A 14,729-nucleotide genomic window follows, 5' to 3' on the forward strand; every position below is an offset into this window, starting at 1 on the left:
GCAGCACGTGCTGCTTATCAGAATATTCCTGATCCCAGTCCAAAAACACCCACTCTCCCCAGTGTTCCAGGCAGGTGTTGCTAAAGCAACCTCCAGCCTTCCTGTAAACTGCATCGAATCCAGCTTCAGCATATTTTGCTAGTGCCACCTCCTGGCGCTTTCTCCTTCTGGCCTCACCTTTCTGCGAGATGCACAAAGTTGGTTGGGTTTCGTTGCAGTTAAATTTAGCTCTTTTTTTTTTGCGACACTTCCACATCATCCAGTAACAAAAGTTCTCTGGGCAGTTACAGTAAAGGAGGTACAGGAAACCTGCATCTCTCCAGATGTTGCTGGACTACAATTCCCATCATCCCTAACCCTTGGTCATGCTGGCTGTGGCTCTTGGGGTCAATTGATGGCATCTGAAGGGGTGCAGGCTAGGCACCTCTGCAGTAAAGGTAAGAACCGTAAAACACAAAGAATAATGAAAATCTAAGATTCTTTAAAAAAACCAAACACCTTGTAAAACAAACCAGAATAGAACCAGCAAAGAAAATTAACAGCAGTTTAGAAACTCTAAGAAAAAATTAAAACTGTTTTATTTATAATGAAATTTATATCCTGCTCTTTCGTCCAGAGGAGCCCAGGGCACTTGGTGCCATGAAGTCTACAACAGTAGCCCTCTGTTGCCGTTTTTCCTGTTAGCATGCATGCATGGTGGGTCTGCTAAGCTGCTTTCCCAGAAGGAATTCTTACGTGATGACTGTCTGAGAGCAACAAAGCATTTCCAAAACCTGTTTATGATGATGGGGAAAAACATGCCACTTCTTCAAAGGAAGTCAGGAGAATCTTCTGGACACCCAGATAGGAGGCAGAGAGGTTAGATCTGGCTCCAAATCTTTCTAATGTTGCCTGTTTCACCCGACTGTGATCTTGGATACAAAAGGAAGCATTTAACAGTGGCTGTGGCATCTTGGGTACCAAAGCAGAAGACAAAACCCCCACCTTCCATGTTTGTTTCTAACAACTGGAAATGACATTTGGATCACCTGTAGATGATGCATTAGAGGAGCTGTCTGCGCATGTTTGTGTCTGCCTGCCTGCCCTGTTCCATCTAGGTCTTGGGCCCCAAAGGCAACTAAAAACTTAGGTAGCTGAGGTTAATACCATTTCTTAAACTCACATCACATAAAAGGCCAGAGCATTTGCTATAAGTTACCATTTATTCTGCAGAACAGAGGTATCTTTCATCGACTTAACACATCAGTATCATGAGGCACACCTAAATCTCCAGCAGCAGCTTATATGCACACAAAGTACCTCTCCTGCCAGACATCTGAGTTGTCATCTTCTCCGCAACAGAGCAGCTGTCTGTAATACTGGAGGTGCAGGAGAGGTTGGCCACAACCCTCTCTAATGCCCACAAGGTTTCACAGTGGAAGGGACCTTTAGAAAAGGGACGTGTTAACATGCCCTGACAAGTTGAAAAGAAACAAATGCTATGAGCGACCAGTCCCAGCATTAACCTCATCCCTTAATGGCAGAAGGTGGGCTGTCGGGCGGTGAACTGTCCCTGCCTTGCCAGGCTCCATTTCCCCCCACCTGAAAGGGGTTTAGAGGGATTGGTCTCTGCGCATTATTGGACGGTGAGTGCTCCCTGCTCACTGTGGTCCATGTTCCAGAGGCGGTAGAATTCTGCAAAGTCCACGTAGGGCTCCACACGCCCATCTTCATCCGGCTGGAGGGAGTGGGAAGGGCGAGAACGGAAGAGGCCCCCATCTGAGCTGGAGCTACTACTCTGGGTGTGAGTGTTGGTAGACTGGAGGGTCACTGTTGGGCTTTGACTGCAGGGAGGGAGAGAGAAGCAACCTTCAGTCAGCACAAATGACACAGCAAATGCAACCTGAGGCCTCTCCCCTCAACTCTGGGGAATCTGCAGCCCTCCAGATGTTGTTGGACTACAACTCCCATCATCCCTGATCTTTAGCCATGCTGGCTGGAGCTGACGGGAGTTGCAGTCCGACATCATGGGGAGGGCCCAGGTAGACGAAGGCTGTCACAAAGCGTCACAGACAATCCCTGTTGCCTGATGTGAGCACCTGTATCAGTACACAAAGCTGCAAAATGCAGGCTTGAGGCACCCACTGAGAACATCTTTAAGTGTGAAGAGGGCATTAAAAATGTAAATGCATATACAGTCTACCAATAAAAGCCTCTCATCTTGCACCTGTGTGTAACACACAGAAGTTCCTCCTTTCTTATCCAAGCCACGTCTGCTTTTTTATAATGATGAAGAGGAACTTTCAGCAAATGCTGCTAATAGATTTGATTTTTCATTCTACAACTATACTGGGTGGGTCTTTTTTTTTTTTTTTTTTTTGCATGCTCATATTTTTGTCCCTATCCCTGAACAGCCAAAGGAGGAAGCACTTAAAATCAGCCAAGAGCAGTACCATTGCTCTATTTTTCTGGGCAACCCACTCTTTCTCTGGGGAGCAGCTAAAAGGCTTGTTCTTAGCTGAGCTTTGTCCGATATGAATGACCTGGTTATGTTTTCAAGGTGAAGGGACAGAACACTCTTGCTCATCATCTAAAGAGGGTTTCTGAGATTAGGCCATTGGACCACAGACTGCCTGCCCCTACCATGCGGGTTTAAAAGTGAAACGGCTAGGCCTAAGAAGCAGCTAACAAGGGAAGTGGAATGTTGCCTCCAGCAAAAAGGAGGGCAAAAGGACAGCTGGGCTGAGCAAGGGGCACTTACTTTGTGAGGGTGGGCGTGGCTTCATCCAACGTGGAGCTACTGTGGGCGCCGTTGACCATCTGACCCTGGGATGGCATGACAAGGGATAGTGTAACGCTGGTCTTGCTTGTGTTCTGGGCACTGGAGTACGGCACCGACACAGGATAAACTCGACCTCCTGAACATGCAGAATAAAACATTGTAAGCACTAGGAAGGCCAAGATTCTCAGAAAACTCCATACCTCTGTCACTCTACAAGTGGGAAGAATTTCCTGGAGCATCAAGGACAAAGATCACTCTCCAAGACAAGGATGGTGAATCTTTTCTGACTCATTAAGGCTCAGTCATCCCCGAGGGCCACATGCAAATAAAGAGCATGGCCAATATACCCAAGCATCCATCCATATACACACACACACACACACACACACACAGAGAGAGAGAGAGAGAGAGAGAGAGAGAGAGACTACAAATACAGCACCCACAAGCTCACCATAAACGCAGGCACACCTGTCTGCCTATCTATCTGTCACACACACAGTTGGACGGAACAGTTTTGATCTGCCTTGCGCCCTCTCCCATACAAGTACACTGACCTCCCCCATACCTTGCGTCGGAGTCAGTGTGGGCTGGCTCATCTCACCCAGCGGGTACCCGAAATTCCTCACCAGCAGCGACATGTCCTCATGCCGAGCACAGAACTTGGACCGTTCCCCACCGCTGGCGTATGTGTCACAGTGAATGCGCTTCACTCGATCCACGACTGCTTGAGCCACGGAATCCAGTGAGCTTTGTTTGGCAAACTCTGTGGCAATCATGGCTGCAATCTCCTAGAAAGAGAAAGAGTTGCCAGGGGTGGGGAAACTGGAGCTGCTGCTTCAGATGTTCTCCCAGCCATGTACAGAAGCAGGCCCTGCGCAGCTGGGCTAATGTTTAAAGGACCCAACCGCCCGGTTGACTGGGGCAGGTGTCAGCCATGGAAGTGGCATCCTACCAGGTGGAGCAAGTCTGTGCTGACTGATTCCATGGGGAAGAACCATGCAATGTGGCCCTGACCATGTGCATGGGCCCTTCAAATATTCTCACAGAAGCTGCTTGGAAGCTTCTGATGGATAAGCATCTCCCAAACAGCTGGGAGAACATCTGAAGGGCACCCAAGTAATCAGCCTTAGGGGAAAGGCTGCAACACGTCACCCTCTAGGGTGCCTTTGTTCGGCTACTTGAAAGATGCATTGTGTTTAAATGGTGAAGGCATTCATTGCATTCCTACAGGAGGCTTTCACGTCCACCCTTGTGGGTTGCAACTTTTACATTTGCTTTTTTGGGGGGAGGTTAAAGCAGCATTAAATAAATACTACGGAGGACGTTCCCTGTCCTGCAACTGGAAGTGAAGGAAAGGAGAAGCCTGCAGTTTTTTATGGTGGACTTGAATGTAAGGATAAGAACGGAAGATCAGGAGTTGGATCATGCCAAAAGCCCAGCATTCTCAAGGTGGCCAATCAGATGCCTACGGGAAGTCCAAAACGTTCCCCCCACCTGTGATTTCCGGCAATTGGCATCCAGAGGCATCCAGCCTCCAACTGTGGGGGCAGAACATAGCCTCTGTGGCTAGTAGTTATTGACAGACGTATCTTCCTCCATAAATTTGTCTAAACCTCTTTTGAAGCCTTCCAAGTTGGTGTCTGTCACTGACTCCTACAGAAGGGAATCCCATATTTCAGCTATTGGATTAATGTTCAATAGATGCAGCAGGCAGACCAGCACCTAGTGGCAGAGCCATTGACTGGGGCAGCGGAGATGGAAAGTAGAGGGAACATTTTCTGCAGGAACATGATTTCACTTCCCTGAAAAAAGTTGTCCCTAGGAATCCTCTTCACCTCTCTGGCCTTCTCCTGCACAACAGATTTTATGTATTATTAGCCTTGCGCATCTCTGTAGCCTAGGGCTACCCAGAGGGGCCTATGAGCACAGAGAGCTCAAACACTCTGCGGCAAATTTCAAATCTAATGATGGGTGCATCTCAGTACGCTGTTTAGACAGAGTCAACCTGAAGACCTGCACAGGATTCCAAGGCCAATTTAAAGCTGCTCTGGCACTCTTACCTGATTGGCTTGCCCAGGCCCATGAGCTGCTTCCAGAGCTTTGTAGAGCCCTTCTGACATCAGAACCAGAAAGCCCGTGACTCCATCGAGTGGGTGCCCTCCGTGGATTTCAGGCTCTGCTATGATTGGCTTAGATTTCGCAGCACTGCAAAGGGAGAAGAACTAGGTTAGTACTGGACAGAGCGACAGAGACAGCTATGTCTCCAAAAGCAAAGACAGGAAAGGAAAGTAAGACCAAGTATTGGGTCTTGCCTCACCTCAGCAGTTCAATATCACTATAGCCATATTTGACTTTATAATCCCCGATGCGCCGGGTGCTCTCCTGCCCGCATATGGTTCCTACTTGTTTTATTTTTGCTGCATCCAAACCTGCAGATAAAGAATCAGCTCACTGACTTCAGGGCAGATGCTAAATGTGTCCTTTAGTTACTTTCCAAGGCAAGAAGAGGAAGCCCACCCCACCCCCAGCTAAACAGGCATTTTGACTGAAACAAAAAGAGGATGAATGAGGGAAGACAGAATAAACTCAACTAAGGAATGGAGGACAGTGAGGAGCTTTTCATCTGTAATATATTCACACAAGAAAGGAAGTCTGCGCACGCATTCAGAAGTGGTCAGGGTGCATTGATGCAGCCTGAGATCTTTTACACTTGGCAAAAACAGAATTAGACAGCCAGCCAGATGAATCCCCACTGCACTCAACTCTACTGTGTCACAGATCTTCCTTGGAAGAAAGAATCTCAATTTCTTTAATAGGCACTGGACTCATAACTAAAGTCGCTATGAGAATGATTCCGTATCAACCAGGATCTTGGCATAAGCTTTCTTTGGGAATACAGTGCAGGATGAGTTACCCTCAGTCAACAGGTAGATCTCATGTAAAAATAATAATAATTTTATTTTCCTACACCCATGTCAACAGAGGATTACATGTCTTGCATCTGACATCTAGTTCATGAAAGCTTATGCTATTAAAAACTCGTTACTTTTTAAGGTGCCAGAAGAGTCTGCTGCAGTGCTGGCTCTAGGTTTGGGAGGGAACATGGGCAAGACACTCTTTACAGCCCCCCTGTTACAGTGCTGCAGAAAGCCAATAAGCAAGCAAGCAGTAGCATTCACAGCTCCACTACAGTGTGATGCAGCTGTGCTAGTTGGCTGCAATGGTGAAGAGAAGAAAGTTTGGAGGGCTCTCCTTGGTGAGCCCCCTATTGCATTATGGGCCTCAGCAGGATTTCAGTTCGGACAAGGATTCCAACAGAACTGGTTTCATAACCGTTTGGTGAAAAAACTGATGCAGGTGGCCAAGTATTTTGAAGAGTAAAAAACTTGATTAGGGCAGCGAGCAAGCCACTGTCCTATTTTGAAGCATGCACCAATTATTAGCAGCTCGCCCTCTAGGGGGCAGTTAATGCGCAACAAGCCATGACTGTTGCTACAGTGGATAAGGCATGGGAGGGTTTTTTTTTTTTGCAATCAATGCTTGTGGGCAACAATACATACCACTCAGCTCAGCGTGAAAGCCAGGGTGGTTTGGAGAGCCTGCGCTAAAGAGGTTAAGTTACTCAAAAGCCACAGTTTGGGGCCCTCTTTGTGTCAGAGGCAGAGCTGGAGTCAGTGGGCTGTTGCAAGTAAAAGATGGGTTGGGAACTGTTGGTAAAAGCATTGGCTGTTTAATTTCTACAGATTTTTTTGTTTGTTTTTACCTAGAAAGTTAGTTAAATTGGAAATATTAATGTTTGTTGCTGTAGTTTTGCTTGTTTACCTTACAAGAGAATTGTTTAGTTGCTGATTACATCTATTTATATAATTTTGAAATTTTTGTATATTGTTTGTCAGTTTTTATTTTTATTTTTTGTTTTCTTGTCCCCACCCAGATTCAGTATGAGGAAAAAATAAGAAAGCTACCTCATCCCTCAGTTATTGATCATTTCTGATATCCAGCATGTATTCCCTGTTATGGGGAAGAGGAGACATTAACACTGTAATTTAATCATTTAAACACTCCTGTGTTTGGTAAACACAAAAGCCACCAATGATAGTGATGTGCTACAGAGGTGGGGAAATCTCCACAAAAGTCTCCTCTCTGGCAGCCTTTTCTCTATTGCACGGTTGAGGAATCCATGGGCCTCCATACATTAAGGAACTGCAGCACCCATCTTCCTTGACCCTTGACCACACTGGCTGCGAATGATGCAAGTTCTGGCCCAATAACATCTGGAGGGCCACAGCTAAAGCCACCCCTGCTCTGTTGGCTCACCAAGGCCCATCCTCTCCCAGACTTACTTCTCTGCTTCTCCAGGAACGCAACACTCACCCAGCTGCGAAAAGCGGAAGAGCTCATCGTCATTCTCTGTGGTGTGGTCCATGTTGAGTTGTGTCACTTGCAAGCCGTCTACTGTAGATTTGCACAAGAGTGCCCTGTTTGTTCCTGTGGAGAAGGAGTGCATTTTGCAAAAGTGGAAAGGGGGACAAGTGAGGCACCTGAGGAAATACATACACTTATTAAGTGCAACCCAGTACTACCCCTCCCCAGCAAAACCTGGAAGCGGTGCTTGTCAATGCCAGCGTCTCATCTCTCCCGCTTTCCCTGTTGTATTTACCCAGGCAACTAGGTTTAGTGGCTCTGTAAGGATGTCAGTGAAGCATTACTCTTGTACAAGGAGGCTAAAGTAACCCAGATGCAACTGCTCTAACTCTTCATCCTTCAGTGCTGTGACCAGGAGTGCCCAAATCAAAAACGGCATTGAAGAGGAACACACCTACATTGGCGATGTAGAGCTTGTTGTTGAGGATGACTGCCACAATAGCCATGGCCCCTCCAGAGATCTCCTTTTCTACAGCCTTCAGCCGTTCCATGATTTTCTGGTACTGGGAAGGCAACTGGTGATGGGGCACCCCCTAGAATACAGGGTTGTGGAAGCCTGTGTAAAAATTTATCAGTGCAGCATTTCTGAAGCCTTCTCTAGACATACCAAAAACATTTGATCCCACGTTTTGCACATCTCCACCCAGGTGTATAGATACCTGCCAGTTTCAGGCATCTGGTGAACTGGGCACTAGTCTACGAAAGCTGGTCTCATAACAAATGCAGTAGCCTTTAAGGTACTGCAGGAGTCTGTCATTTCCACATTAAAACAGCTGTACAGCATCATGACAAGCTCTAGGCAGATGACTCTTAAACAGGCATAGGCAAACTGCGCCCCTCCAGATGTTTGGGACTACAATTCCCATCATCCCTGACCACTGGTCCTGTTAGTTAGGGATGATGGGAATTGTAGTCCCAAACATCTGGAGGGCCGCAGTTTGCCTATGCCTGCTCTTAAATAATACAGAACGTAATTCATTGAACATAGATCAGCCACTCCTTAAAATACTTTCATCAGGGTTGTGAAAGGATTTTTTCTCTCGCCATACAGGCACGCTTTATAGGTGAAGTGGGGACTGAAATTCACTTTAGTGATTTTGAAACCAGGAAACCAAAGGAGTGGTATCCCTTCTGTATTATTCAGCGAGCAGTACAAGGATGCAGTTTAGTGCCTATAGTGCAAAATGAACAGATTAGGTTCACTGCACTGTTTCTCACCCCAGACTGCAGGAGCCACATCAACTCTGGCAGGTCCCAATGCCTCTCTGCCATTAAGTATTTCCGAGACCACCACCAATTCTTCAAAAAGCACCAATGAAGGTGGGAGTTTGAAACATGAAATGCTGCAAATGGGACTAAGCCTGTTCTGCTGCCACCTGCCTCCCAACACACACTTTCAAATTCGTTCAGCAGGCTCCAAGGTCCTTCCAAGAAGGAAATGCACTGTTACCGCTTCCTGAATTCAATGACGTTTCCTTAAGGCTAGGAAGAGAAGTTACCTCTGGCAGCTGGGACTGGAGGCTGGCCTTCTCTGCTAGTGCATCATCAATGGACTCCAGGAAACTCCTTTCCACCACATCAAAAGCCTGAGGAGGCCCAGAAGGTAGGCAACACAAAATTGTGTATTAGAACAGAAGCTTTGAACTGCTAACTACACAGAATCTCCCACACTTATTTCTCCCTGCATAAAACATCAAAACTTTGCATGTTTTACAAACCACTCAGGAGCTTTTAATTACAACAACAAGTACCAATTTATGACTGATTTTTCCCAAAGAAAAAACTCCATTACCTGCAGCAGTATTCTGCGCACATCAGCATCATCATGGTCTGCATTCAGCTGGCCCAACAGGAGCTCTGCAGAGAGTCTTTCCCCCACAAAATTGGTGATCCGGTTGCCATCATAACCATTGAAGACCCCATAGAGGTAGCAGTCATTTTCACTCCTGCCAAAAAGGGTCAGGATGGGAAGGGACAGTTAAAGGCATGGCATTCAGCCTGTGGTCTGGGAGTAAAAACCTGGCCCACAGGTCATTCAATAAATTAGGAGTTTCTAATGTGATGCCCTGCAGGTGTTGCAGAAATACGCCTCTCATCATCATTGACAAATTGGTCATACTAACTGGGGCTGATGGGAGTTTGGCCTCCCCTACAAAAAATATTGCTGGGTTAAAGTGGGCTTGTTGAATGAATGCCATTATTTCTGTTGCCCTGCTCCACCCAAATCTACAGGCTGCTTACCTGAATTTCAGCCAGTTATCCTCTAAGGGGTGAATTTCTGTCCCCTTTCCATCTGTGGTATAGGAACGGTTAGGAGCTGAACCCACACCGGAGAGCTGGCAGAGAGGCAAGTCATCTGTCCAACTTGGTTGCTGCTCCTGGATAACAGAGTAAGAAAGAAGCCCCAATGAACTTCTTCCAGCAAAAGCCACAAGGATAATGACTGTACATCCGCTGAAGAGTTAGCCTCCCAATTAGGGTGCTACTTTAAGATAGCTGACAATCTCTTACTGAGTCCCCTTTCCCACTTGCAGCTGATCCCTTTGCTGCCTTTCTTTTTTTATTCAGTTATATACTTTATTTTACCTGCCCACACTTCTTCTCCTCCTGCTACTTCTTTGCTAACCCAGTTTCCTTGTCCTCCTTCACTCATACCTCTCCCCACAAATTAAGCACACACAAAATTCATCTAGCATTAGGTTCCAAAAGATGCGTGAAACATATTTCAGATACATAGCTGGTTCTGCAGAGCAAAGCCAGATACATTTGATGCATTTTAATGACTGTATCTAGAGAAGTAAAGCTTTCTTGCCACATAAATGCTTCTCTGTGCATAATTCGGATTATTTTGGTACATATTTCTGAACACTTTCCTTGTGCCTTCTAAACAGCTGCCTTTCAGGACACCACAACTCTTGTTTACAGAGCAGCAGGGGATGTAAACCAGCTCTCTCTGCAAGGGGAAAGGGTAACATTCCTTTCCCAGTACAGCAGGGGTGGGGAACCTTTGGCCCTCCAGATATTGCTGAACGACATCTCCCTTCAACCCTGACCAGCACAGCCAATAGTCAAGGCTTATGGGAGCTGTAGTTCAGCAACATCTGGAGGGCCAAAGGTCCCTCACCCCCGCAGTAGGGAGCTTGTACTATCCCTCTGTACTTATACATGGTCTGTGGAAGAAGTGACATCACTCTGTCCTTCTACAGAACTATGGACTACAAGGGGTCATCCAGATATCAGTTTCCCCAGAAGCATCATAGGAAGAATTTTGTACAAGAGGTACCTGTTTTGCATGGGTTTGGAGTTACTGTCACTGATTTTGCACAACCGTTACTGTCTCTACATACTAATCTTTTTAGTACCTTTGGACCAGCAGTGATTGGGATGCAGAGTGGCCCAATTTCCTGCTCGCATGTGGATGTTTGGCATGTCATTATGCTGGTCATCCATGGAAAGACTTGCTGAGGAAAGCCAACATCTGAAAAAGGTCTGCACACCCCACTAAATGAACACATCCCACCTTGTACTGTGGCTCACCAGGGATTTAAGAAACACTGTTTTCCAAGGCCCACTAAATCCAAAAGATCTAGCCATGAGACTCAAAAATTGCTTGCAAGGTAAATCTCAGTCTTCTATCTAGCAAGCCAATAAATGTGTCTCCGCTTTCCTCCCTACATCTATTGGGAAGGGGAAAATCTCCTTAGTTCATTGGCTCTCCAAAGTCCAACTAAACCCTGTAAGGATGGCAGTGAACATAAATTTGGGCTCCCTGATCTAGGTTCTGACAGACTGCCATACATAGCTGAGGAATGCATTCAGTCTGGTGGGCCACACTGGGTTGGGTTGGAAACACCTGCACAATTCTCTCTGTACATTCAGGAGACACAGAGTCGCACATACATTTGCTTTAGGATCAATATTTTAGCATTACTCCACAAATTTGAAAGAGGGGCTCTGAAAAGCTGGTACAAAGTTGGACAGGCACCAGTGCACAGATATGCTGGGGTACCCCATGCAGTCCTCAGGAACCCTACTGTGATCCTTTTCTGGAGTGTAGACAGATGAGAGGTCACAGGCAAGGGGACTTGAGCAAAGCATATGGGAATGGTGAGGACCATCTCGTTATTAAATAAGCACATCTTGTGGGCATCACGCTTTGATTTCAATTCTTCTATTATGCCCTCCTTTCCCTACCACAAAAAAAATGAGGAAAGGAAGAGCGTATTCCCCTCAAGGAGACACCTTCTGCTGATCAAAACATCAGAAATTGTGGAAACCACCTCTCTCTGCTCCTCTCAGATACATATTGACAAATAATACAACCACAAACTTCCTATCTGGGGACCATTAACTTCTGACTTACAACAGTGTCCCCCCCCCCCCCCAACACACATCTTGAGTTGCCAGTCTCAAACCCCAGGCTGAGCAAATTTTCCCAGGGGCAGCTTTTCCCCATCACGGTATGGCAACTGGAAAAGCAGCAGCCTCTGAAGAAATTACTTCTTCTATGCAACTCAACAAGCCCTTTAGGAGTTTGGCACTGGCATCCTTACACCCATCCTACACCTAGTGGTGCTAATGATGATGGTAGAGGGAACAGGAGAGGGATGAAGAACCTGTCCCCCTGCCTCGCCCATTTTGTGGGGACCACAGCTCCCATCATGGGCCATGCTGGCACTGGGGATGGAGGGGGTGATGGGAGTCCAACAACTTCTGGAGGGTCATAGGTCTCCCATCCCTGGAGCCGGTTAACCAGAAGCAGAGGAGAGCAGAACTTATATCACCGTGTTGCAGAGAGTGTCCGACAAGTGCAGCTTTTTTTCCAATGCTCCCGTTGTGAGCTGCACCTGTCCCAAATACCTTCCCTTGATCTCGTTATTAAAGGCACAAGGCGCCCTGTTTTCCTTTGGCTCTGGCAAGAGAGCAACACGCCTCTTTCTTTGCACCTTGCCCTCCACAGGCTGGTGGACTACAGCTCCCACCATACCTCTCCATGTGGCATTTTGGCTGGGTCTGATGGGAGCTGGAGTCCCAAAACACCTGGAGGGCCACAGGCTCCCCATGCCTGCTTTGCACAGGTACACGAACCCACCTCTCGCACCCTCCCTCTCTCGCTCCCAGGCTACCACCCTCGCCTTGTGCTCCCAAGACGGGAGCCGCCTCCTCGAGAGGGGAGCCCAGGGGCCCCGAGCCCTCCCCTTGGCCCCGGAGAGCTCCCGCCCATAGCGCCCCCCTAGAACAGGCTCGGCTGCTCACGCTCTGCAGGAGACTCCTCCTCGCCGCCGCCATCTTTACGCAGAAGCAACATCAACCTCCGCCCTTCCCCTGGCAAGGGAGAGGAGGAGCAGGCGAGAGGAAGGGGCGAGAGCGTCCGTCGGGTGGACAGGAAGCGTAGCGTCGCGCCAAAAAGAAAACACAAAAAACTCGGTCACAGCGCCCCCAGGAGGACAGAGGGAGGCATCGCAGGCGACTGACTCTCCCATCTTCTTCCCCACTTGATGGAAGTCGTTCTGTGTCAGGTCAAAAAATGAAATTGCAGGCGTTCCAGGGGACTCGGCGGGTGGGTTGTACGCGTATTCCGGGGAGAACAGAAGAGGAGCCCTGCTGGATCGGACCAAAGGGCCCCCTAGCTGAGCATCCTATTTCCCACCCTGGCCAAACAGGCGCCTCTTGGGAAACCAGGACGTGAGCTCCATATCCGCATCCTGCTGCTCGTCCCCAGCAGCTAGTATTCCAAAGGGAGGCATCTGTGATCCTGGAGGTGGCAGAAGGACTGCCGTTGAATAGCAACAACCACTTCTCCAAGCCGTTCTTGGAAGGGGGTGGGCTATGGGGCAGAGAGGCTCTCGATGGTGATGGAAGGGTGCAGTGGGCAGCAATGTGCCAGTTGCCTTTGGCATCTTAATTACACACACACAAACACACACCCCGAAAACAAAGAAAGTTGCCTTATAACGAATCAGACCACTGGCTCAGTGTGCACGAAAACAAAGAAAGTTGCTTTATAACGAATCAGACCACTGGCTCAGTGTTCAGTGACTTGTTGTGACCCTGAACGTAGCAAAGGCATAATCTTGAATCTTTTGAATGCACTGAGCTGTTGTGGCTGTACAAATCTGTCCCATATTTGTGGTGGACGTCATCAGTGGTGAAGTGACTGGCTGCGCTGTAGCTCCTCCTATGCACCATCAATATGTGTGGCACTACTTCAGAGTGTTCCTGCCCTGAGGAGCTTACAATCTTAATATTTGATAGAGGAGGAAGATGGAAGCAGAGGAAGAATATAAGCTTATTTTGATGACGGATAATTAGACTTGACAACAGAATCCGTAGGGCATTGGAGCTCTCTCTCTCTCTCTCTCTCTGTGTGTGTGTGTGTGTGTGTGTGTGTCCCATGGTCTTCATGAAAAAAGGTAGGTTTAAGGAGCAGACAGTGGTGGCACAGGCAGGTGATCTAAGAGGCAGTTCCAGCCATACATAATGAACTCAAAAGCATCCAGTACAATGAAGCCTGGAATTGAGAATTTGTTCTTGTGCAAACCCATGGTTCATATAAAGTTTATTGCACTCAGCTACTTCACTTGGGTTATATAAGTGTCACCTACTGGGAGATCAAAAAGTTTTGAGCTGGCAAAGCCTACGCTACTCTGAAGCTACCATGGTTACCTGTATCCTATGCAGCATGACCCTACGTTGGTGTACTCAGAACCAAGCCCTACTGATGTAAATAGGGCTTACTGCTAAGCAACTGTAGAGAGGGAGATTATATAAAATAAATACCTAAATAAATAAACTTATTGCCTGCCCTTCAATATTAAAAAGTTAGAACAACTTAGTCACAGGAATACAGTAAGGTGGATTCAGAAAACACACATCAAAGGCAAGGGTAAGGCATGTTACCTCAGCATTCCCTGAAAGCTGTGCAGTGAAGGCACCAGAAGCACCTCTGTGGGGAGCAAACAGGGGTTGCCACAGAGAATGATGCCCTTTCCTGGGCCACCACTTTCTGAACTTCTGGGGGTAGTGGATCTACCAAGTGGGCCCCTTCCGCTGATTTTAAAGCCTGAAGGCAATGCAGGGAAGGAGGCCGTCTCTCAGATATTTGGGGCCTGAATCATTTAGCATGAGCACCATGAATTATGCCTGGAAACAGCCAGCCAACAGCCAGAAACAAACGGGCAGAAGTGTGGCCTGATCTTTTGCATGCTTATTCAAACTCCCACTGAGTTCAATGTAGCTAATTCCCAAAATAGGTATGTACAGGACATCTTAATGCCACTGCTAGCGGCATTAATCAGCAGCAACCACAGGCTATATGGGAAGACTACTCATTACATAGCCTTAACTCATGGTTAATTTTTAGAAAGGGGTAGGTGGCACTCAAATCTGTTTATACCAGCCGAGTATGAGTTGTTGGGCAGATCGACACTCTATATTTAAAGCATATTCAATACACATTTAAAGCTTGTGACGTCCTCCAAAGAATTCTGAGAATTGAAGTTCCCCCTCACAGAGCTACCATTTCAGCACCCTTAACAAACTA

At 47.3% G+C, this 14,729-nt stretch overlaps 1 protein-coding gene across 3 annotated transcripts; it reads right to left on the reverse strand.

Moving 5' to 3' along the window:
- Positions 1 to 1,052: 1,052 nt before the first annotated feature.
- Positions 1,053 to 12,578, reverse strand: TAB1 (TGF-beta activated kinase 1 (MAP3K7) binding protein 1). Of its 3 annotated transcripts, none has more exons than XM_028747140.2 (11): positions 12,443 to 12,578; positions 9,428 to 9,564; positions 8,979 to 9,132; positions 8,686 to 8,772; positions 7,581 to 7,719; positions 7,136 to 7,249; positions 5,079 to 5,190; positions 4,822 to 4,966; positions 3,327 to 3,549; positions 2,741 to 2,897; positions 1,053 to 1,823 (listed from the first exon to the last, which is right to left on the reverse strand). In XM_028747140.2, the coding sequence occupies exons 1-11, from the start codon at positions 12,473 to 12,475 to the stop codon at positions 1,616 to 1,618; spliced, it is 1,509 nt and encodes a 502-aa protein (XP_028602973.2). In that variant the 5' UTR covers positions 12,476 to 12,578; the 3' UTR covers positions 1,053 to 1,615. The 3 variants fall into 3 exon arrangements, with proteins under 3 accessions (XP_028602973.2, XP_028602971.2, XP_077791083.1); XM_028747138.2 differs by lacking the exon at positions 12,443 to 12,578 and adding an exon at positions 10,549 to 10,635; XM_077934957.1 differs by lacking the exon at positions 12,443 to 12,578 and adding an exon at positions 10,549 to 10,635 and having other exon boundaries at positions 1,668 to 1,823; positions 3,316 to 3,549.
- Between the last annotated feature and the right edge of the window lie 2,151 nt (positions 12,579 to 14,729).

This window comes from Podarcis muralis, chromosome 10 (genome assembly GCF_964188315.1).
Source record: "Podarcis muralis chromosome 10, rPodMur119.hap1.1, whole genome shotgun sequence".
Lineage (NCBI taxonomy): Eukaryota > Metazoa > Chordata > Lepidosauria > Squamata > Lacertidae > Podarcis > Podarcis muralis.

Excerpts from the sequence above, each read along its gene's own strand:
- TAB1 (XM_028747138.2), bottom strand. The coding sequence starts at position 10,632 with ATGACCAGCATAATGACATGCCAAACATCCACATGCGAGCAGGAAATT. Across the intron at positions 7,250-7,580 it reads GCTCTACATCGCCAATGTAG|GAACAAACAGGGCACTCTTG; the intron begins GTGTGTTCCTCT and ends CCTTCTCCACAG. Across the intron at positions 4,967-5,078 it reads AGTGATATTGAACTGCTGAG|TGCTGCGAAATCTAAGCCAA; the intron begins GTGAGGCAAGAC and ends CTCCCTTTGCAG.